Source organism: Amblyomma mixtum, chromosome 3 (assembly GCF_055824585.1).
Source record: "Amblyomma mixtum isolate Tamu chromosome 3, ASM5582458v1, whole genome shotgun sequence".
In the NCBI taxonomy this organism is placed as follows: domain Eukaryota; kingdom Metazoa; phylum Arthropoda; class Arachnida; order Ixodida; family Ixodidae; genus Amblyomma; species Amblyomma mixtum.
Genome location: NC_143014.1, coordinates 381,419,313 through 381,444,334, shown reverse-complemented (window position 1 = coordinate 381,444,334; position 25,022 = coordinate 381,419,313). Strand labels below are relative to the sequence as shown.

The following is a 25,022-nucleotide window of genomic DNA, read 5'->3' as shown; positions in this document are numbered from 1 at the left end:
TAGAATATCATATTGGATAGCGTACCTAAATTTTTAATTGGGAACTTTTGTTCTTCCAGGGCTTTTGTTCACCTATGGAATCACTTCGTCCGGGAAGACCTATACAATGACTGGGAATCCTCAGGATGGAGGCATTCTGCCACGTTGCTTGGATGTCGTATTCAACTCGATTGGCGAATACCAAGCCAGGAAATATGTAGGTTTCCTTTGTTGTTCAGTTAAGTGGTTCTTAAAAATGTATTTTTACACCGTGTATGCAGTGTTGGCTATCATGGCATGGTGGTAAGCTTCATGCTTCATTCTTACCGTCCATGTTGTTTTCTTTTTTTATTTGCTTCAATTTTGGGTGATCAATTTTTTGCATTTCTTCCTTTGAAATGGTCACTACTACAGCTAGGTATCATATCTGCATCCTCATTTTCAGTAGTATATTGGTGCACCTGCTGACACATCATGGTAGTTAGCCCTTTGAGTGTCACTTACGTACTTGTATGTTTTGAACTTTAGCTCTACTCTCTTTTTTTCTGCTTTCGAAAATGTGCACCGGAACACATAGCTGGCCTGCTTGGGGCCTTCCCATCATCTATTTTATCCATCTAGAAGCTTGTACTTTCATTTCGTGCTTGTGTTTTCTTGATAAGCTGAGGTGCACGGAGGGACCATGGCCATGTCTCTCCAAGGGGGCTTAGTTGCTCGGCACTATCTCCATGCGTGCAACTCTTGAAAGGTGTTGTAGAATGGTTCTGCCATCTCTTGTAACTATCTAGAAGCTTTTTTTTTTATTATTCTCGCCGCGTCCGCTATGTCACGTCTAGTGTAGGGAGCGTGTACCGCTGCCTTTCCGCTGGCTCGTTCACCACTATCAGTGGCAGGAGAAGTAGTTGCACTCTTCTGTCTCTCTTTCGTCTTTCTCTCACAAGTTGTCACTCCAGCTTTGTGCAGGCCATGGAGAGTGCTTCCTCTGTGTGCGCGATTGCTTTGCGATGGCTGCCTGCACAGGTCTGACACTGGGGGTGCGTCACTCTTGCGAAAAACCAGGCAGTGAGAGGGTTAGCTACGCAATTTCTGATAGTAAGTGCATTAATCTACACCTTTCATAGACAAGGTAATGAACTGTACTTTAGAACTTTATTTCTTTTTTTTGTGTGTGTCTGTGAATATCATCTCTAGCATCTACTGAGCAGCTGGAGAAGCAGAACCAGTAATGGCAAAAGTTTGTTGGCAGATTCGCTTTTTAACAGCATAAATTTGGCATCGCGTGGGTGTGGCAGCTCTCTTGTGATTTCACATTTGGTGGCCATCAGTGGATGTGAAGTTAATAGCACGCTAAAGTGTTTTTGGATGCATTCAGTAATTGTTACTGGCAGAGAATGGATATGAAGCTTGTGTAATTTGCAGGCTGACAATGTGTACGGCTCGGCACATTTTGTGATGCCTAAAAGGTGCATTGGGGCATTGGAACACCTCTTGATTGAGCGTCTGAGCATGCAAAATACTAGCTGTAAGAAACAGGTATTTAGTATGCATGGTGTAAGCCTATGCGTGACATTTTGATAGCACTGAGCCTATGCGTGACATTTTGATAGCACTGTTTTTTAGTGAATCTGCTACCTGGAAAAAGCTTTAAATATATTTCATGGCATTTGGAAAATGTGGGGAACTCTAGGGCAATTTTTATTTGCTGTAGATGGCAAGCTGGGCGAGTTGGGTGATGTTCATTTTGTAGGAAAAAACAGTGCAAACAGGGACACAGGACCAAGAAAATCGCCTGTGTTGTGTGCCTTTCTTCATCCTGCGTCTTTTGCCGTGCTTTTTTTTTCTACAAAACAGACAGTATTTCTTTCATTTTCTCATGACTCACTTTGTGCAAACTGGGAGCTGACACAGCTGCTACTCACTGCAGCAAAAAGTATAGGTCCTACTGCTACTGGTAGGCAAGATAAAATGAAGGCATTTTGAAAGACCAACAGCAGAGCCAGGGTGATAGCCTTACAATGTGAGCGATCTCTGTAAGTAGGTACTTTTTTTAGCGCCTGTTAAACTGAACTGACATACACAGGGGATTGCAAAATGTCCTCCAGGCCGTTTCATCTCTGGTGAAAAATTGCCTCCTTCCGCAGAAGATTGTTGAATGTATTGACCTTGCCTGTTCTGCACTCTTCTCCCAGGTCTTCAAGCCGGACAAGCGGAATGGCTTCCAAATGCAAACAATGGCTGAGGCATTGGTCGAGTTCCAACGCGAGACAGTGCCTATGACACCCAAGGCACCAAAAATAAGAAGGTATGCGCAATAATGTTTCATTATTTTTTGGCCGCACTGCTGTCAGGCGCACATGTGATCGCAAAGAAGTGATGTAATTGCTTTTTACAAGCAGCTTTGTGGCTGGAGTGGTCCTGGGCCTAGTGTGTAAAGGACACACCTGGTGGGAAGTTGACGTAACGCTTTGTTCGGTGAAGTCTTCTTTCCCGCCATCCTTAGTCTTGCCAAGCTCTCCCGGCTCTTCTTCAGCCTGGCTTCTTCTGACCTCAAATGGTTGTTGTGCATTCAAGATGCATGCATGCCCACAAAGCAACTGCACAGCTGTTAATGTACTGGAATGTGCATTATTCACATTTGTGATTGCTACTGTGCCACTTAATGGTACACCTTGCTGATGTTGACAATATTTTAATTTCAGGAGGGATGACGATGGAGTGGACTGGGCTGCTCGTGCTCATGAAACGGGCAAAGTGGAAGACGTCGACCCTGATACGGCATACGCAGTATTTGTGTCATACATTGAGATCTACAATAATTACGTCTACGATCTCCTGGATGACAATCCAATTGACACTAACACAAAGTGAGCGCTTTACCTTACCCATGTTCATCATTGTCTTAAATTTCAATTACCTTTGCTTTGGGCATCTTTATTTGCATCTCTTTGTAGCATATTGCACCAAACACGTTCAGTACATTCAACCAGTGTAACCTGATCCGTATTTTGCTTTGCACTTACTATTTGTCGAAACCAACTGCTAATCTGTTTTAAAGGTGCATACACCTCTTCTTAATAATTTAAAATCTCTGCTACTAGCTATTTCATGTAATCAGTACCAGCAGAAACTGAGACAATGTCAAGTGACAAAATGTGCCTGTCACGGCAGCATTGAGCTTTGTCAGAGCATCCTTTGTCACTCATCAGTGTTGAGGCATGAAGAGCGCATAGTAGTGGCTATAGTCAGTGGAAACAGTAGACAAGGGGAGTGCTAGGTCACAACTGACCACATATAAGCGCTTGTCATGTTTGTTTTGATCACTATCTCTTATTCCTTCGCACTTATTCCTCATTGAATCATCTCCAGCTTGCTATATGCATGATGCAATGCATTCTAGGCTAGAACTCTGGCTCCCCTACAGCTTTTGCTCTTTCGAGTCCAATACATTGAGAACCAAAACTCCACACATTACTGGGAAATCTCACCGAATTGACCTTGAATCAAATAATGTTGAAATGTTGTGACAGAAGCCAAATATTAGACTTGTGCCACAAACGTTGCTTGCATTCAGGGCGTAAGCAACAAGTCTGTAGTTGCAAGAGGTGGGCATTTACAGTACTATTGAGTCACCCATACCTCTGCTGTCTGCGATAAAAGATTGTATGAGTGTCATCCTTTGTGGAAATGCATAAAAGTTCAGAAACCAGATTTAAAGACTTGACTTACATTATAATCTTGTTAATTTGAACTGATTAATTGAGAGATGTAGAGTGGGTGAGGGAACAAACACGGGTTAATGATATCCTAGTCGAAATCAAGAGGAATAAGTGGGCTTGGGCAGGGCACGTAATGCGAAGGCAAGATAACCGCTGGTCCTTAAGGGTAACGGAGTGGATTCCAAGAGAAGGCAAGCGTAGCAGGGGGTGGCAGAAGGTTAGGTGGGCGGATGAGCTTACAAAGTTTGTGGGGGAACGGTGGCCTATCCCACTTATCCTGGCTGACAAGGCACAACACAACGGCTCGCTTCTGGCACCACACTGAGAAGCCACGCACCAGTAACCGTACCAGTCAGTCATATCAATGCTTTGAACACATGGCCCAGCATTCAGTGCAGGGCCTTGCTGCATCAGCCTTGCGAATAATTGGAACAAATTTTTTGCTTTGGAGGGTCTACAGTGTGAAGAGTTTTTAACCTAAGCATTAATGTACATGCTCATTGTCTTATCATGAAGTTTCACTGTTAGTACTTAGGGCTCCACTCACAAGCTTTGTTTTTTAGGCACCAGGACCACAGCACCATCCTTGTTGGATGCTTGTTCGCCTTGCCTTCGACACCACTGAATTGAAGCATGTGAATGATTTCCAGCTGGGTGGCTCATTTTAGTTCACATGCCAGGCATTCATATGTACTTTTTTTGGACTTGCATTCAATGTTCACAAAAGTTTCCTGCTTACCTGAACAGTTCTACATGGTTATACAAAGAAAGCTGTGTTTAGCTTTGAAGAGAACAACTTGGCTACATGACTCAAAGAAAAATGCTGTGCTTTTTTTCATGCTAGCAGATGGTCGCACAGGCCTGAACAGGTTATGTAGTGTACCCATCCACAACTGATCCGTCATTGCGCTATCATCCTAAGTCTATGTGGCACTAGCCATTGGGCAGCCATCCAACAGTTCTGTGTGGTTATTTTTCTTTTCCTCCCACTATCCAGGCAGATGAGATCCAAGATACTGCGAGAGGATTCCAAGCATTGTGTGTATGTATCGGGGGTGACTGAAACTGAAGTAAAGAGCGCCGACGAGGCATTTGAAGCCTGGTGTCAAGGCCAGAAGTCCAGGCACGTGGCCCACACAGCCCTCAATGCGGAATCAAGCAGGAGCCACAGTGTCTTCAACATTAGGCTGGTCCAAGCCCCTCTTGATGCCCATGGACAAGATATCATGCAGGTACATTTTTGTTCTGTTGTTCTATGATGCCGAATCCAAATATGCACACTGTGTATTGATGGTCGGACTATGTGACTCGCTGAAATCTTCCCTAATCACTCTCCTAACCTACAAATTATGGTAGACTCCCTTTGAGGCAAGCACAGCTGGATGCTGGAAATCTTGTCAGCTTGTAAGGCACTTAACACCCCAGATGTCAAGTCGGGTGAGAGGACATCAGCACTGTTATTTAACTGTAAATGAGATGGCATAAGTGATGAGTTCACCAGGAAGCATTAGATAATCATTCTGAAGGTACTGTTTTCGGATACGCCTTAGAGTATGCTTACTCAGCCGAACAGTTGCTGCGGGTTTTAGCCTTTTCTCGTACAATTTCTCTCGCACAGGTCATCTGCCGAAGAGTGCTCACAAACATCATGCTCCTAAAGAACCCAAGAGACCAGAATGTGGCTAATAAAATGTTAAAGGCCACCCAGTACTCACTGTAGCTCTTATAATGGTGGAAGAATGATTTGCACTAACTTATGCAGCTTTGCTCTTGACCATGCAAGCTGAATGTGTCTTTGACTCCGTTGCTTCTGCTCAGCAAAGAACGGCAATTTTAAATAGGGTTTTTGGATTGGATTGTCCACGAGGACAAAAAATGATGAAATGCAAGTCTAAAATTTCTTTGCATCGCCAATGAATCTGTGGACAGGTATGTGGTCATCCAAATGAACTAAATTTCTCTGGCATTTATTGCTGTAGGGCAAGTATTCGATAATTCCAAATATGCAATCGACTAGTTTATGTGATATTTGATTCGATCCAAATGTTTGGTACTTGAAATCTCATATAGCCAGATACAACTCAAAGACAAAGCGGCTTTTCCCCGTCAAAGAACTGACTTCCATCCAATGGCGGCCAATTCTCATGACCTTGCAGCGTGACAGTGCAGGGAGTGGCAGATGAAAGGGGATAGTCCCTTCCCTGCACTGTCACGCTAGCACGGTCTAAAGAATCGATCGACGCCATTGGCTGGAAGGGGGTCCTGCGACGGGGAAAACTTTGTTCATGAGTTGTATCCGACTATAGTACTACTCATTCGTCTCAAGTGAGCAGCGTTTATAGAACCCTTGCTCTGTGTGGTTTTGGTTCAGTGTACCCCCTCTGCGATGGCACCATGGTGCAAACCGACTCCACGGACACTTCCTATATGCAATCCCATAAGATCTTCGCAGGACTGTGAAAGCTCAAGAAATCCTTAGCCGGTCAGGAGAGCGTGCTAAACGTGTCACTTCTTGCCTCGTTGTCTGCTCACGTCGTTTGCAGATATGGTTGAAAAAGAGAAATGAAGAAACATTAGTCAGTTTCAGATTAGGGTATCCATGCTTACGTATGCTAAACGCAAGTATTTTGTGAGATGTTACTGTTTGCCGTACGCTCACTTTTAGTTCAGCGTATGCAAAAGCATACGAAACGATAACCTAAGCCTATGGCACCATCTCGTTTCTTTAGAAAGAAAACCACTTTTGTAAGACATTATTTTTTATTCCTAGGAGTGGCCTGAAATCCCAATGCTCCATTTATGACCAGTGGAAGTGCTGAAAAACAAAGTGACACGAATTCACTCTGAATTGAAGAGTACTGCTTCGAAGCGCGTCACCATTTTGGAAACTTTATTTTAGTATACAGAAGCGTCAACTCTGAGAAATAGCATACAAAATATGAGTGCACTCTTACTGTATTTCTAGATGTCAAGACAAACCAGTGATATGCAGTTTAGCAAGTTCCCTGCAGTAAAAATTCCTTGTAAGCCTTCGGCAAAAAGCTTGCATAAAGTATACTACATTAGTGCAGAAGGGCTTTTTTTACATGAAACTGGCATATTTAGAATCAGGACACAAAAATACGTGTTCCTTGATGATTTCAATATTGTGACATAATTTTTTTAAGACCCTCTTCCCCTTAAGGCTCAATTTGAAATAGCGTTTGGTGTATGCACACCTTAAAGCACACCGTCCCTCGTGCCTCATATGTCCATATTGCACTGGCACTACATTCTGCAGCGTCGGCACACCGCCTCTGCACTCCTCGCAAGGAACTACTGAGAATGTTTGCGCCACATGCCTGCATGTAATGCTGCACTGCAGCACACACGAGCAGCCATGAGTGCGACGCCCAGATCTGTAACTGTGTCTGCGCTACCTGCAGTGCACACGTACATGAAATGAAGGACGTGCAGCTCCCTGGACTTTTGCGGGATGAGTCCGAGCTGGGTGTAGCTGTCGCAGTTGCTCTTATCAGTGCGAAATTCGCCAATCAAGTGCAGTGGCGTGAGCGCGAAGCTAAAGCTACAGCACGAGGTGCATGGAGATGGGTGCCTCTTTCAGATGCCTGAAGCGGGATGGCACTGGGTGCAGAGGCGCAGGATATGTACGCGTAGCAGGTGTCCATGAAGTAGCTTCTTCAAAGCAGGTGGAGGTCCCACGAATGTCCCACAAATGTCCGACAAATGTGTCGACGTCGTCTGCAGGTCGACTCCTCCAATTTCCGATGGCCAGTTTTGCAGAAAGTCAGCACAGCCTGAAGGAGTGTTGCAAAGCTGTAATGTACTCTTAGTTTGTTTTATTTTCAGAATACATGATTTTGAAATTGCCTATTGTGTCGTTCAACCTTTTTTGTGCACCAGAAGCATTCAAAATATTCGCTTCGAAATTATTCGAAGAAAATTATTCCCTCAGGCCTATGTAGACTCATACATTGGCTATATTGCAAGCGGCCAGACTTGTAGAGTACAGAGTAATGGTACTGCTGCAGGCTCAGTGCCCAACGACCAAGCCGTCCTGTAGGGTCTTTCAAGGAAGAGAGCCAGCACAACGCATGGTGGTCAGTGACAACTGTAAAGGGGCGGCCATATAAATATGGGCGGAATTTCCCAACGGCCCAGACAAGAGCTAAGCACTCGCGTTCGGTAATTGAGTAATTCCGCTCCGGGGCAGAGAGGAGACGGCTGGTGTACGCGATCACACGGTGCTCTCCGGATTGTCTCTGTGAGAGGATAGTGCCGATGCCGTAGCCACTGGCGTCAGTGCGAACTTCAGTGGGAGCGGTCACATCGAAGTGGGCGAGAACTGGCGCGGTAGTAAGCTTCGATATCAGGTTGGAAAACGCTTGTGCCTGGTCGGTTCCCCACATGAAGGTGGTGTCTTTCTTCAGAAGGTTGGTTAGGGGGCGGGCGGTGTCGGCGAAGCCTTGAACGAATCGACGAAAGTAGGAGCAGAGCCCCAAGAAGCTTCGGACGTCGGTAGAAGAACGTGGCTGGGGAAAGTCTTTAACGGCTCGGATCTTCTCAGGGTCAGGGTGGACCCCCGTATTGTCGACGACATGACCCAAGATGGTGAGCTGGCGGCGCGCGAAACGGCACTTAGACGAGTTGAGCTGCAGGCCGGCATGACGAAAGAGGGAAAGGATCTGGGAAAGGTCAGTGATATGAGTGGAAAACGTGGGCGAAAAGACAATGACGTCATCGAGGTAGCACAGGCAAGTGGACCACTTAAAGCCGTGCAAAAGGGCATCCATCATGCGCTCGAATGTGGCTGGCGCGTTGCATAATCCGAAAGGCATAACTTTGAATTGGTAAAGCCCATCAGGTGTCACAAAGGCGGTCTTTTCACGGTCCTGGTCGTCTACAGCAATTTGCCAGTAGCCGGAGCGAAGATCTATGGATGAGAAAAATTTGGCACCATGAAGGCAGTAAAGGGCGGGCGTCATCGATACGCGGCAAGGGGTACACGTCCTTTTTAGTGATCTTATTCAAGTGCCGATAATCAATGCAAAAACGCCAGGAGCCATCCTTTTTCTTCACAAGTACGACGGGTGAGGCCCAGGGACTGTGCGAGGGTTCGATAATGTTTTTCGCGAGCATTTTAGTAACTTCCGCATTGATAACTTGACGCTCGGCGTGAGAGACTCGATAGGGGCGACGGCGGATGGGAGGGGCATCGCCGGTTTCAATGCGGTGCCTGACGGCGAGAGTTTGGCCCAGCGTCGCGTTGTTGACATCAAAAATATCCGAAAAAGATTCGAGAAGGGCACGAAGCTGGGCAGTTTGGTCGGGACTGAGGTCGGTGGCCATCATGGTCGTGAAGGCGTCGGGTGACTGTGGAGACTGCCGGCTTGGGGTGGCAGTGTCTTGAATAGGGGTGTTGGCCAACTGAGCGACGTGGCAAGGAGCGAGAGGAGATAGTGTAGCCACGCAGATGCCGGACGGGAGCACTTGAGAAGAGACGCCGAAGTTGAGGAAAGGCAGAGAGAGGGCGTTAGCTTGGATGGTGGCGATGGTATGAGGTAGGGCAATGTTACGGGTCAGCAGGAGGTCAAGGTTGGGCGTAACGAGATAGTCGCCATCAGGAACTGGGCGAGATGGGGTCAGTGGAACGAAAGAGGCGGTTCGGGATGACAGGCGAGCATAATCGGTACTGTATAGTCGCAGGGATATATCGACGGGTTCTGAATCCAGCAGTGGAAGTTCGAGGTGTAGGACGCCATCCGAGCAGTCAATGAGGGCGGAATGGTCAGTCAGAAAATCCAAGCCAAGAATGAGGTCATGGGCACAGGTGGTCAGCACGGTGAATTGAACCGGTATACTGTGGCTGCCAATAGTAACGCGCGCGGTACACGTACTGTCGACAGCAGGCGTGCCACCATCCGCGACACGCACACGGGACATTGCAGGCGTGAGGACTTTGTGTAGGCGACGGCGGAGGGCAGCACTCATCACTGATATTTGAGCACCGGTGTCAATCAGGGCGCGCACAGGAACACGGTCGATAAAGACGTCCAGGAGATTTGGTCGAGAGGTCGAGAGAGGATTTGTGGTCCGGGTCGTTGATGCAGCGTCACCTCCGGGAGCTGCATCATTTAGTTTTCCAAATGGGAGCGGCTGGTTGAAGGCGACTGTGGGGAGCGAGAGCGGCGACCCTGCGGCGACGGAGAGCGGGAGAATCGGCGTGGAGGGGGAACGGCTGCTTCAGATGGTTCGGACGGGGCTCGGGGCAAGAAGGTGCGGGTCGAGGTAGAACTGTAGAAGGAGGGGCAGACGTTGCGGGCTGGTGAAGACCAGGCTGGGTAGAGGAAGTGCCCGGTGTGTGCGCGCTTGCCGCTCGGGGCTAGCTGTGATCTGTACCCTGTGCTCCGGTCGTCCTTGTGCCGACATAGACTTCGGGCCACGTAACAATATTTTACAGATCTCTCAGAAATGTGGATTCTGGCTATTAGCACTCTAGTGAATTAGGAGAGTTGAAAGTTGTCAGCTGCTAGGGTTGGTAATAAGACTGCTGCGTTCATTTTTGTGCATAAGCTGGGATGTTTAAATTCCTTTTCATTCAATCCAAGACTATGTTCATGGTGTTTGTACCTGACCACTCTTTTTCTCTTCATTTTCAGGACAACAGTACACTTGTCATTAGTCAGCTTTCGCTTGTAGACCTTGCAGGCAGTGAACGCACAGGCAGGACTGGCAACACTGGCCACAGGCTCAGGGAAGCTGGTGAGACTCGTTTTGACAGCTAGCTTGTTTCATAGATGCCCTATTATGTCTACGAATGCTGCGTGTACGCATATGCATCCTTTCTTGGTAGATCACCATTTCATGCATGCAACAAACCCTGTTCCTTGTTTCTGTGCGACAGCATGTTGCTGCGCTCATCTTTGCATTTAGAAATGATGCTGTGTGAGATTTTGTTCAGGACCTGTTTTCTTTCCTTCCCCCCCCCCCCCCAGGGAACATTAACAATTCCTTGATGGTTTTGCGTAGTTGCATGGAGACACTACGAGAGAACCAGACAACTGGGTCAACCAAGGTGATGTATTGGCTTTTGTGCTATGTAAATAAATTGGTGCTATTATGAATGTCTTAAAGATGAAGCTTTTTCTCTTTGCCTGTCTGTCTCGGAGATCTTCACTCGGGTCACTGTGCGCTTTTCTAGAACTTTCAGCAGGGCAAAAAACCTGTTTATAGCAGCTTTAAGCTTACTTTTTGTTTATTTGTTTTGGTTTGTTTTACCTGCGACCCTAGAAAACTGCAACCCTGCATTTCATATTCTACAAGTGGTCTTGGGGCCTCCTCTCTAAAACTTGCATTTATTTTTCAGGTAGTCCCTTACAGGGATACAAAGATCACTCACCTTTTTAAGAACTTTTTTGATGGCGAAGGCAAAGTTCGCATGATTGTTTGTTTAAACCCACGACCAGATGACTATGATGAAACATTCGTAAGTATATAGCAGAGCAGTCGTTATTTCAGTGTTAAGCTTGCATTTTAGATTGGATGAATATTTAGGTTGAATTCAGATCGAATATGTATTGCACTGAGCACATAATTTAATATTTAAAATGTTTATATTTGCTATGTTCAAATCTCTGTAGACTACTATGAGGAAAGAATATTAATTCATCCAAGGGTTTCTTATCGCATTGCAGCTCGCCAAGTGTGCGCTGCTTGCCGCGGGTAACTGATATGTAGTGCCATATAATTTTATGTCGGTGAATGCTGCCTACATGAGTGTGCTTACATTTGTTCTCACTTGTAAGTGGTATTGCACGCTTTGACAAATATTAACTCGCTTCATTCATGAGCGGTGCTTTTTGTCAACTCTTTAACCTTAAACAGCTGGGAATAGTCGGTGCTTGTTTGACACATTCCTCAAAACCAATCTTTCTTGGACACTATTTTTGATTAGAGAGCATGGCCATTCGCATCACCAGTGTATCTTGCGCTTGAGTAAACTGGTGCAGCTGAAATTGTTCTAGTACTGCTAGACTGGAGCACTCTGTGCAACAAACAGGTGTAGCCAGAATAAGTGTCAGAGAAAGTGTGCAGTTTCTTTTCAACCGTTAAGGAGTTCAGATATCACATTGCCACCGACAAACACAGCAAGGAACAGGACAGCACAGCAGTCTGCTGGGGTGAGGATCGCCGAACAGCTGCACTTAAACGTTCGAGACAGAGAGACGCTTGGCAACGGGTCAAGACAGCAGTGTGGCAATAGGCTTTAAAAATAGTTGGGCAGTGCTCTCATTTTACATCCTCCTTGCTTTCAGCATGTGATGAAATTCGCGGAGATGACCCAGGAGGTGCTAGTTCCTACAGCCACAGCACAGTCGGCAGCCCTCCACCTGCATGCAGGCCGGCCCATCTTGCCACGCGCGGCAAAGTTTCAGGGTGAGGTGTGGTTTTCTGTTTTCACTCGTGTTTCCTCTACGTTTCCACTTATGCTGAATACTCGTTGCATTTCTGCCTTGTACCTGTCTGCCTGCAATTAAATAGCCTCAGCACCACCAAAGAACACCAACCACTAGATTGAGTGACAGCCTGTATCCAGAGGTTCAGAGCAGAGCATACTGCTATAACATCACAAAGCCTTCTTTAAAGATACTAACTGGCATATCAGAAGATTGTGTTGAAAAAGATTGAGGTGCCTACTTTTTGACAGCAAATTTCATGGTTGGAGTTGGAGATGGAAAGAGCTATGAGTGGAATGCGTTAATGCTTCTTGCACTAAGGCTCCAGCGTAGTAGGCTGCACAGCATCCTGCTCACATTTCACCTCTAATAGGAGAACACAAGTTCAAAATTACAGTATCTGTCCTTGGAGAAACTGGAGAGGTGAAGGCACTTTCCTTTTAAAGACGTGCTTGCATGAAAGTTAGGGGTACTATGTTACATTATTAGCATAAAATTTGCTTTCTGACTGCTGGTTTCTTTCACTCAAAGGTTCTGTTTTACCCTGTCTGCAGGGAGCCTGAAGGAGCGTTCCACAATGCCACCACCAGAACCACCACGGGAAGCCAGCTGCATGCCGGTATGGCTGTCTGCTTTGTTTGTATTCAGGGTGCATTTTTTCCTTCATGTGTGTGAACCTTTCACGTTAGCCCGCTGCCCACGCCTTTTAACGCGAGAACCTTGCATGGCTCGTTGTGCGAAAACCCTGCCATAGCCAGACAGCTGTGGCAGGAACATGGGGCAGAAGCGCTGCACGCAAATGAAATCAGGCAACTCTCTCCCTCTAAGACGGGCAAGTCAACTTCCACGATGAATGGAAACAGGTTTGAGGGTCCTCCTCACTGGGGTCACTACACTATATCTTTTCACGCTGATAACAGAGCAGACCAGGCTCAAGATGGGAGTAGATATGGCCCCCTCCGCCCCATGCACTGGGCGAGATGCTACTGTCTCGTCTGATGGGAAGTGCTACATGTACACCGCCTCCACGAGATACGCTAGGAAATATGGTGCACCACTGTCGGGGCTAGAGATTACACAGAGATTTAGCTTTCGGAGACTGAGGTTGTGGTGCCATGGAGTCGCTCACATCTACATCATCAGGCGAGACAGCAAAGCGTTGCCGGAGGCAGCAGTTCACTGGCAACAAATTTTGCAGCCACCATAATGCAACAAAATGTGCGAAACGAGCCGCTGCTCCGAAACAACGTTCACTCCTATCCCCCAACAACAGCTAAGCAACACGCTCAGCAACAAGCAGTACTTTCGCATTTACACATCATAACTGCTTAGGTACCCCCATAATTTATTTACTCTTTTGCCGCTATTTTGAGCCCATTGATTGCGGTGCAGGCATTGTAATGGATTAAGACTACGACAACACCCATTGTGGCTTGGTGGCCTTGGTGTTCTGCTACTCAGCACGAGGTCACAGGCATGATCTCATCTGCTGTATTTCAGGGGAAGCAAAATGCAAAAATGTCTATACACTGAGATTCTGGTGCTCATTAAAAAACTGCAGGTGACCAGGCATCAAAATTCACCTATATATTGTCATTAAGAATGCTGTAGCAAATTTTATTTTTCTCTGTAGTGCATGCATCACTTTCAAAAATGGGCTTTGCTTACCACTATTTGCATGTTTTGCAACCTAGGCCATGAAACGGTAATCATAAAATTGGCGTGTTTTTGGAATATTTTTGCGGAGGATAAAAGCTGCAGTCACTGCAATATCACACCAACAAATATGCAGAGACACTAATATACGATAGCAATATGGCATGGTAGCTCAACTGATATTCTGTTCTGCTAAAATTCTGCTATTCTCCCCTCTCATGTGAAAGGTGCGGGGTTCAATCCCCAGTGCCGGTGGGTATCCACCAGTGATGAAGTGGTTACAAGCTTTCCCTTGGCCTGATGCTCGGCATCTCTGGGGTGAAGTGCTTGGAAAATGGGACCTTATATGGATGAAAAATACCTTGTATGATGGTGCTCTTCGGCACAGATTTCCTTGCACCATTAAAATGCAGCATCGTCATCAGCTGAGCTATTCTGCTAAAAACTAACATGCATATTTATATCATTGAGCATGAGCGTATGTGATGTACAATATGCAGACTTTGCTTGAAGGTGGCTTCACTTGATGCAATCTTCTTGCGAGAGTACCGTTGCACTGCTTAAACGTTGGTTTGTTTGGTGATTTAAATATTTTTACCCTTTCTTTGTTTCTCTGAAGCTCAGCGACTGCTCTGACAGTGATGTTCTGCAGCGAGAGGACGAGCAGCGAACCAATAGGAGATATCCCAAGAAAAAAATGAAGCCAAACAATGTTGCTGAAAGTAATTGTCCATCTTATTTCCTAAGCGTTCATTTTGGTGCTCAATTCCTTGTGTATTCATCATTTTTTCAACATGCTTTCACCTGCTTTTTTCTCTTGTCAGTTGATGACCTCAGGAGTAAGCTCACCCAGAAGGAAGCAGAGAACAGTGCTTTGAAAGAGGTATGACAAGCAAGGGCACAAGTGGAAAGCGTTGCGGTAGAAAGCACCGGGCTGATTATTGCAGTCACATGATTGCATTTGAGGGCTCGTATCGGGGCTTACTCATGCGAAGCTAAGGCGCAAGGGTTAAGCTTAGTGCCGCAACTAGTCGGCAGCACATATTAAGGCCACTACTGTGTGCAGTGCAGTTCCACGGCCTGTGCGTTTGCTTCAGGCATCACGAGAACACTTGTCTCGTTTAGGAGTTCCTTTTGTGAATGACTGCCTTCAGTGCAGTGATCTTTTTGGTATGTAGAATGCGCACAAATGTTCTACTAATTTGTATTCTGTTCACAGCTGTGTGGCCTGCACTCTTACAGTTTTGTTAAGCATTCAAAGCTACAGCACTTATGAGAGGTTGTGCTGTGGACCAGCCAGCGGGAAAGGATGGAGCTGTGTGGACCGGCACCAACCGGGTCATTCACTGCTGTGTTGCAGATGGGAGGAGAGGAGAAATAACAAGAAAAAAAGGTTGGATGCACCTTTCAGCCATGAACGCAGAGTATCTGAGAGGTGCTTGATGTGCTATGCTGTGTAATTCACTTATAAGGATACCAGATATAACTATATATTGCTAATAATGATCAAGTTCTTTAGATTTATTAATTCCCTTTTTGCCACTGTGTAAAAATAAACCATACGTAAGAATAAAATTATCGGTGAAATAATGAATACAATGATAGGATTCTGGCCCCCCCAGAAATTGCATGCCACCCAAGCTGTCTTGATAGAAAATGAAATGCTTTGATGCGATTGATGTAAAAACTCCACAAATGGGCCGCTGTTGTGGATTTTTTGAAGGTCTTATATTGTGTGACACTGTCAAACTAATACTAAGACCTTTGATAATAGGGTCCACAGTATGGCATACTAGAAGTACTTGAAGGAATCAATAATTTAAGCATGCTTCTTTAAGCTGAGCATTGCATATGTGATGCGGGCACTCATGAGTGCCGACATCACATATAACATATGGACAAAAATCGCACATAAAAAAGGGGGTGTCCACTTTCTCCTTTCTGAAACTGCATTTCTGCATTGGGAGTAGTTTAACTGCAGATCTTCATGCTTTTTTTTCTTCGTCTTTTGTACCTTTGTGGCATTGTTTTTTCACTACTGCATTTAAAAAGCAGTCCTCAGCCAGCCTTTCCCCAAGGAGAAGTAGCATGATGGGTGGTGGCTGGACAATCTTTACGGGTGTTGCACATAGCACTTCCCAAAACTTGTGCTTTTAGCTCCTAGCAAACTGTCGGTGAACCTGAAAGGGTAAAGTTAGACAAAGAGAGCAGAGTACGTTAGGGAACAAATGAGAGCTGGTATCCTTTGACCTGTCCTTAGTGGAAATCAAGAAAGAATGGACATGGGCGAGTCTTGATGTGAAAGGAATGTAAGTGATGGTCCCTTAGGGTGATAGAGTGGATTCCAAGGTAGGGCATGCATGCATTGGTAACAATGACATTGTCAAGGTAGATGTGAAAGGGCAAGAACCGGAAGCAAGCAGAGGGCATCTCTAATGTGGTGCGCTGCCTCATCTGACCATCTTGTTTCTGTGGTGTGTCCAGGATATCAAGGTGATGCAGATGGACCTGAAAGCCAAAGAGCAGCAAGTCGTTCTGCTTGAGAAGAAATTGGCTCATGCCGAGCAGTCTGTGCAAGCCCTCACCCTCAAGCTGGAGGGCATGGCCCAGGAGAAGAGGACAGTGGAGAACATGGTCAGTGCATCGCAGTCATGTCCTTTTTACTTACGCCTGTTGTTGACCTTTGCTATGATATGCTATTATGGGCTCTAACATTTGACGCTGTTTCGGTTTCATCAACCAAATTATGGCTGTGATGTGTAGTAGTTGAACTTCAGGTCAGGATAGGCACAAAAAAATGGCAATATAACTGCTGATATGCCATTTGTTGTAATTCTAGATCCTGACGCTGGCTGGTTTCAGTGCTGTAGTGAGTTAACACTACTTATCCACATTTATATTGCACTTTAGCTGTGCCTCACAGAGCCTAAGGCACAACTGCACATCACAGCCATCGTTCGGTTGATGAAACCGAAACAGCATGAGAGGAGGAATTCGATTACAAATTATTTAGCAGTTGTAGTTGAACACCACATCAGAAGAAAACATGTAATAAAATTAGGTTCTGTAGTCATTTAATTATAATGGGCCAAGTGAGAGCATGAGATATATATGCAAATTTAAAAGAGCGGGGTAACATTTGTACGTATGAAAGACTCTTTGTGACGTAAAGTTTTCGTTCTATACGGCTGCTTCCAGGCTATGCAGCTGCTCTCAGAACATGCAAGGTTGCAGTACCCACCTCTCATCTTTTGGATAATGTGGTTCATATTGGTTCTGCAAAGCACTGACTTTGTTCATACTGGTGATAAGTGACTGCCAGGTACGCGAATTTGCAGGGACACCATGAACAGTTGTACCTGGACAATAAGGCATGCGTTACTGGTTCTGCAACTACATCTGAATGTTTCAGTGTCCAGCCAGATCAAGCAGCGATTGTTGCAAACATGAACATTCTATATTTTTCACTTTTGAGCTGTGCAAAAGGGTTGTTCCTTTCAAATGGAATCTCCACCCTAAAAATAACATCTTTACTTAAGTGTGTAATGAAGTGTGTGCCTTAGTTTATTGCGTTTCACCTGAGCTGATATTTATTGGTTGTCTGAGCACCATGCTTAATTATAAAGTGCCTGTGGCCTGCATTTTGTGTACAGTCGCCGTCAAAAGTAAATGGAAGGCGACTTCATCAAAAAAATTTAATTTCTTTAAATCTAAAGCATAATGATTCATGTTTCTTGGTGCACACTGCAATTCGCACAATCACAATTAGTCTGCACGTATGTATTCAAGGATGCATGAATTGAGTGGGCAGTGATTAAACCGTTTCGTTAATATTGCCTTCCATTTACTTTTGACAGCACCTGTACATTGTGGGGCAAATTTAGCTACACTGACTTCCAAATTTAACAAAATACAAACTGTGCAAGTAAATTGGATTTCTTACGTTTGGAAATTTCTAGTGCTTGCAGAAAAATACTATTGTGCGATAGTAATGTCATTAGTAGCATTCAGACCAGAAACTCGATCATTCGTGGAAAAAAAAATCGCCTATGAAACAACTTAGCTGTGGCCCTTCGCATTGTTTTTGTCCTCTGGGAGACAGTAGCTGCCTGCTTCAAGGTATTCGGTGCTTGAACATGTTTTTGGCTGCAAGTTAGCTCAGACTTTTCATCATTTGTGTGCAGCTCAGCGAGAAGCAGAGGCTGCTGGACCGGGAGGCCCCGGAAAAGGTGCAGTTGCAGCTGGAGCGGGAGAGGATGAAGTCGGCCATGGTGGGTGTTGGCTTGATCATGTTGTTTGTTTATTTGGGAGATACTGCAGTCGCGGAAGACCAAGCAGGTGGGAGCATACAGATACAAAGTTTACATAGCAGTGCTTTCAGAAGCATACTTCAAACCATCACACCTTTCTGTTAATTTTGTAGCGACGGCAATTGTACCTGATCCATCACTCATAATTGGTGCATTTTTATGACACTACTTTCATGCATGTAGACTACTTTCAACCATATTTCATGTGTACTGCGAGAACTGCTTACTCCGAAAGTCCGACTGTTCCGAAAGTCGATCCATATTGCGCCCAGCTTAATGGGAAATGCAAGTTTTGAAATGGTAAAAAAAATTCAAAAATTACGTTATTTGGATTGAATATACTTTAAAGTAGCTGCCTATAAAGTTTCAAGGTCTCATTCGACCTCTGACTACTATAAAATTGATACATCGTGTGTTGAGTTTGGAGCAAAATGCCGGAGAACTTCACTCCCATCTCTTCCCACAATCATGTCCCCGATGATCGTCATATTGGTCTTGTTCAGAAGCTGGTGCTCTTCTCTATATCTTGGTGCTACTCGCTGTTGTGAAATCGTCTTGGGACGTCCGCATTCTGCCATTTGTTTAGGTCTCTACAACGCCTCCAAATGGCTGGCGAGCACAATTCAAATGCATTTTTTCTGTTTCGCGTTCTTTGGCAACATGACTAGCCTTACAGAAATTTTCATAATCTTTTTATGGTGCAAGTTAAATTAACCTCATACCGTTGAAGTCAGAAAGAACTGAACTATGGAGCTATGTTATCTTTAATGGCTCAGTCAAACATAAAATTTTCTGGACAGTAATGTTACCTAATTATATTTCATACTTATGGTGCTTCGACATAACTGACCATATTTTTATAATAATTTATTTCAGTAACAATATAAATAGCATAGTTCCCCATTGCAGATCATTGGCTATAGCTCCATTTCAAATGGAACCAAAATTATTTAAGGAAAGCATCTTAACAACCCGTAAGAAATTACCCTATTAGATTTGAACTATTTTTCTATAACATGGAAACCAATCAAAATATACTTAAACTAATTATACTATTGAAAACAGAAGAAATACCAACACACATCTAATTTCATTACACTGTGTCTAATAATAAAAATTTAAATTTAAAGACCTGCGTTCCTCCTTAAAATCTTTTTCTTGAGCTATAGACCATGGGCATCATGAGTTCAGCTGAGGAGCATAATATAAATTTGTTCCTTCCATTGAAATTTCCTAGCAGAAAGAGCACTTGGACATTTGACTGCGCACTCTCTTTGGGTGCCTATCATAGGGTGCATTTTATTGCCTCTTGGAGCCCTTGGTGATGGTGCTGTTAGTTAGTTCTGTCAGTGGTAGACAGGAAAAAGAAATACGCTTTGCTGCACAGAGGAATGTTGCTACAGCTGAGCATGTTAAAGCATACGGTCCACTCCGGTGCATTGTCTTTGATTCAGAAAGCCGAAATGCCAAAGAAGCTTGCAGGTGAACAGCTAAGCTCATTACGAATGCTCATTCAGGCTGTTCTGTACTTATGATGCAGTGGAGTTTCCACCCATTTCAGGTCTCAGAGTGCTATTCTGTTCTGTGGTGGGATGGTTGCTGCTACAAACAACTGCTCTTGTTCATCAGCCATTTCGGCGCTGATCAGACCAGGAGCTATTTCACGTGCAACGCCCCCACTGTTGAGTTTAGAGACCCATTTAGTACTCGATGGCTTTGTTGTTGCGCTCTGTGAAGAGGCTGTATCCTGGTCGATGTCTTTCCCTGACAAACAGGCCGAGGTGGAGGCCAAGCTGAGCGTGGCCAACGAGAAGCTGCGCATTCTTCGAGAGGTGCTCAACTCCACCGACTCGTACATGCCGCCAACGGCATCAGGGGGAAACCCCGAACCGGCTGCACCTCCTCTGCTGCTGCCAGTGAGTGGTGACACCCCGGGGCACCGTTAGCCTTTTGCTGTCATCGGTGGAGCAACTTTGAAGCTTCCCGAGCATGCTGATGCTTGCGGCTTGCATGCTCCTTCCTATTGAAGTAGCCTGCAAAAGTGACAGACGTTTTCTCTTGCATCCTTCGAAGCACGCGCATCTGTGCAAGAATTTGCTCGCAGTGTCAACCTTGTGACAAATGCTAAACAGTGACGCTGATATGCAGTGAACAGTGTTTGCGACTACGCTTTATCATTTCTGATGCTTGCTCTAATGTTTGCACTTCATTTTGCATGTCTCATTGAATTAGTGCATCGAATGTAGCACTGAAGCACACCTTTTCTTCATGCATTTTTTTCTTTTTTTTTTGCTTTTTTCTACACTCGTTATGTGGATGGACATGCATTCATATGATGGCTGCTCCTTTCACTGAATGCAGGCTTGCTGTGCATTTGCTTTTGTACCTTTGGGCAATGCATCTTTATGCTCTAGCCTGAGAAAAGGCGTGCATGCTTTGCTTACGCAATTTGCATCTAGTAATCGTCCTTTGCTGCATGTGAATTTGCAGCTCTTTTAGTTTGGAATTGTGTTCATACTCTGAAAGAATGCGTTCTAGCCTCATAAAGACTTTTGAGGTGCATGGCTGTACACTCTTTTCTTTTCATGATTTCATGTAAGTCATTAGATACAAAGAGTTAATTAAATCTATTTTGTTTGTGTCATTTGTGTGGGCTGCATGGTTTTATGCATCAGTGCAAGCACAAGTGTCTTTATGCTGGACAACTTGCTTTACAGGGCAATGGTTGCCACACCTAGTCATCGTTATGCAATAACTTAACACAACGAAGCATTTTTGAGGGCCTCATTATATTTAGTCGCATTTTCATTGGCACCTGACTTCTCTTCCTTCTGTTTTATTTTGGGACCAACATGCGTGTGGCAAATAAACACTTTTTGTGACATGCCATTGTATATGGCCAAATGCTTTGTGATGTTGTGCTGTTGCTAATCTCACTGCAATTAACATTTCGAAACTGCCGTACCTGGTGTACCAGGTGGACAGTAGTAGCTGACATGTCTCCTATTTGTGTGTGTTAAGCTCAGTGGTAACTGACGAGGGAGGTGGTATATGTGAGCAATGTACCGGCTGGCTGGTGTGATGGCGTAATGAAAAGATGTGGAAAGTGCTTGTGTCATACCCTTCTTTTGTCCTGCCCTGACACTGTTACTGTGTTGGTGTATCTTCAGCTTAGTGAGCAAGCTTTATTAGCTGGCCACAAACTTCAGTAAACTGTTGTTCCCCTGAATGCAGCCCCCTGAAATTAGGCATAAATATGTAACTGCATTGGTACCATTATATAAAGGGAAGTTTCAGTGTAGCTTGCTTTTCATTTTCTAATAGTGAATCGCCTTTAATTTTAATTATGTAGTCAAAATCTTGAGCAGCTTTAGTCAGCATCCAAGATGGGCTTGATTTGTGGTCCTTTAAGAAAGAAGCTGGTCTTAAAAAAAATTGATGTCCGTCACAATTATGATCTTTGGGAAGATGTGTTTTCCCCTGCAATTCCAAATATGGCATTTAATTGCTTGTTCACTTGTGTAATGTGTTATGCAAGATTTTGGAGAGAAATCGTAAGAAAGTTTGGTGCAGGGAACTTGCTGAAGTGCATGCCAATAGTTTGTCTTGACACCAAGGAATGCAGTAAGGGTAAAATTGTTCTCTTGCCTTTCGTAGAACTTGAGGTACAGAGTTTTGAAGTTGCCACTCTAGGAACAGGAATACAAAAGTTTTCTTACCTGTTCTGAAGTGGCACATTCAGAACCCCTTAACTTGACTTCTATGGTAGGCATTTCAGTAAGTTCCCAGGGACAAAATTTCTTGAAGGCTGTTGGCAAAAAACTTGCATATTTCATGAATACACATGGAGTTATTTTTTATGAAATTAAAAGACATAATTGGAATTGGCACACAAAAGAAATGTTCGTTGAAGATTTAAGAATACTGACTTCATTAATAATAAACTTTTCCTTTCTAAGACTAGCTTCCCCCCCTTAATGAGGAGTGCTTTCTTGTCTGGTTAATGTCTGCTGCCTTCAGAGGCAGGGCAAGCACTAGTGTATTTGTTACCGCCACATCATGCCATTACTTGCAACATTCATTATCCTGCTCAAAGTGAACTGACATTTTAGTTTTTTTTTTGTAATGCCCAGAGAGTGGAAGACAAGAGTTCACAGTAAACAAAAAATTGCGAAGCCCATGACATTTGTTGATGCACAGTGAATTTCTTTCTAGGCAATATTTCAATTATTTCACTTCCACCAGTGCGTCAATCATATTTCAATGATCGTGTTTTAGTATTCGCTACAGTTCAGCTTCAGATTTTTGTTAATGTTAAAAATATGCTGGAAGTCATTTTGAATTTCTTTGCTCTGAATGCTCATTCTTGACCAGAAATGCACTTTGCAGACAAAGGCAAAGGACATTTATATTCATTCCTGGGCATTCCTCTCGGCTAGAAAAGGCCGTTTTTCTAAATTTACTTGCTGAAAAATTTTACCGCAGCACTGAATTTCTGAATTTAGTGGCGTACAGACTAACTTCATACAACGCTTTGCTTCTGGGCTCCGAACACGTTTAGCATGTCGAACTTTGTTCCACGCGTCGACCGCACACAATCAACAGGTTGCACAAAACTGTTCAAAGGTCATGACAATAGGTCGTATACACAGTCATAGCGAAAAATGGCAAAATGTGAAGAGAGCAAACAAAACACAAAGGCTGCCAGAAACAAGGAAAGCCAGAGCAGATGGCATACTGGGGGCAGATGGAAGAGGTTGCTGCGTCAGCGCATGCAGTAGCTAATAGCAGTCACACTATCCCCTGCATTCTCAAGGAGCGTGTGCTTCGCCCAGTTGCAGCCTCGAATTTGAGAGGTGGGAGACTCAAAACCCGCTCCACAAGGCCCCCAATCACATGCAAGCCACCCTTGACCAGGATGACGGCACTAGGTTCAGCAGCAGAACTGCTCTGGCGTGAAGTTAGGGCATACTTTCAGAGCTTTCTTGTGGCTCAGGGGCTGCCACAGATTGTTATACATTTCATTTGAAGTATCTTCACAGTGAATTAAGTGTTGATAATTACTGAAAAGCTAGTTGTTAACATGTACTGCCAAACTTATACTCTGTTTCATGCATCAGGTGCAATGCTGTCAAGGATAACGCTCTGGTTTGCACTGCCTACATCCGTGATCAAAAAGTAGGATGTTACTTGCGGTGAGCAGTAAGTAGTGAATTTTTTCCTGTTATGTGTATTACATGACATATTTGTTAATTAAATGCGCACTTAGTGCTGATGGCACGCTTTTGCCTTCTGGTGTCTTAGGCCACTCGGCCACAAAACAAGCGCGGAGCAACTCTCCTGCCGTTATTTTTTCATGCAGACTACTTCCGTATCTTTCACAGAGTTGTACTTGATGTATGAAATGGAGTGAAACAAATAGGCAGATGAGTGGGTGTGCAAGTCTTCTTTTCGGCACCGGCTAAGCTAACAAAACTGTGCAAGAAGGTCAGCTCTACCGACAGTCAGGATAGGAACTGCACCATTAGGTGCCAGCAATGGTTTGTTGCATGCACAGAAAGCATAGTGTACTCAATTCCTTTGCCCTGTGGACGAGCCTACGTTGGCCAGACTGGCAGATGTTTGAATGAAAGGCTCAGGGAGCACAACTATAATGTCACAGTTGCCTCTCAACAACTAGGCACGCATTGTTGTAACTGCCAACACTGCAAGCAACAAGGGCCTTCCTTTCAGCAGACCACAGCTCTGCGCAGATGTGCCAAAAAGACCGCAAGGGAAATTGTTGACGCTGGGGTAATCAGAGCATAGAAAATTGTGTCAGCATACCTTCAGTACTGTTAAGTTGCAAGGAGTGCCACTTTTTGGGCATAATGACGCAGTAACGGTTGTTCAAAGACTGCCCATTCATGTGTTTGCTAGTTGTTCAGTGTACAGTAATGCTTTTGTTTAGTTTGTGCAGTTGCTTTGCGTAGCACGTTGTTCGTTGCCACTATGAAGGAGGAGCCCAATGTATCGCCTGTACGTTTGCGGGGTTTTCCCTGCGCGCACTTATGCGTTGCTTTGTATAAATGTAGGCACATTGCATGGAAATAAACTAGTTGAAGTACGGTGCTTTGTAGTGTGTTTTCTGTCAGTCTACATCTGTTTCTTGTATGCCGGGAATCATTTGGAGACAGTTGGCTGTGATCTTTGATGGTTGCTATTGGTAAGGGCCTTTAATTGTAGGGCCACCTTATGCAATTCATTCATCTGCCACAATCAATGCGACAATTTGTAAAGCTTAAAGTTTCAAACAATAGGTTGTGATGACGTGCTCTAAAAAGCGCATAGCATGTTGCTCATTCTATAAAATCCGAGATGCCTCGACGTATGATGCAATCTGCTGTGGACTGTTTGCATCATAACAAGCACTGCAGTATGCATGCACGTTTCACACTTGTCTTGACCGGGATTTTGTGAGAATGCTTATGCACTAACGTGTGTGTCCAGGCTCATATACTGCCAGTGATGCGTCACCGACGGTCCAGATCATCTGGTCCTGATCTGTGGGTGGAGCACAAGCCAGCTGACACTGTTTATGCCGCATTTTATGCAGTCTTTTTTTTTAAATTCGTTAGGGAGACGTGATTCTATCTGCAACTGGTGCAGCTCATGTGGTCTTCAACGATGTGGAAGCGGTGAAGCATTTATCCTCAACTTCAAGTCGCATAAGGTTTATTAAACCGCCTGTACATCTGCGTGCATCTATGGATGTACAGCCTTTCTCAAAAGATTAGAGCCCAAGGGGCTTACTTCCAAGCCATGTAGTGGGGCTCTTCAGCTTCTGGGGGGTGAGGTCAAGAGCTCCTCTCACCTTCAAGAGACTTTGTAATGGTGAAGTTGCATAACAAGCCACACAGCTGAAT

At 44.6% G+C, this 25,022-nt stretch overlaps 1 protein-coding gene across 1 annotated transcript in view; it reads left to right on the top strand.

Annotated features, from left to right (window-relative positions):
* LOC149357017 (kinesin-like protein KIF23) overlaps window positions 1-24,810 on the top strand; it is a 34,501-nt gene extending 9,691 nt beyond the window's left edge. The window contains exons 6-20 of the mRNA XM_089576485.1: window positions 60-196; window positions 2,169-2,281; window positions 2,679-2,843; window positions 4,693-4,927; window positions 10,355-10,457; window positions 10,691-10,770; window positions 11,062-11,181; window positions 12,011-12,131; window positions 12,706-12,770; window positions 14,427-14,529; window positions 14,632-14,690; window positions 16,292-16,441; window positions 17,992-18,078; window positions 19,893-20,033; window positions 24,607-24,810. Coding sequence (XP_089432611.1) covers window positions 60-196; window positions 2,169-2,281; window positions 2,679-2,843; window positions 4,693-4,927; window positions 10,355-10,457; window positions 10,691-10,770; window positions 11,062-11,181; window positions 12,011-12,131; window positions 12,706-12,770; window positions 14,427-14,529; window positions 14,632-14,690; window positions 16,292-16,441; window positions 17,992-18,078; window positions 19,893-20,033; window positions 24,607-24,744 — 1,817 coding nt within the window. The 3' untranslated portion in view covers window positions 24,745-24,810. The remainder of the gene's footprint in view (window positions 1-59; window positions 197-2,168; window positions 2,282-2,678; window positions 2,844-4,692; window positions 4,928-10,354; window positions 10,458-10,690; window positions 10,771-11,061; window positions 11,182-12,010; window positions 12,132-12,705; window positions 12,771-14,426; window positions 14,530-14,631; window positions 14,691-16,291; window positions 16,442-17,991; window positions 18,079-19,892; window positions 20,034-24,606) is intronic.
* Window positions 24,811-25,022: the final 212 nt, after the last annotated feature.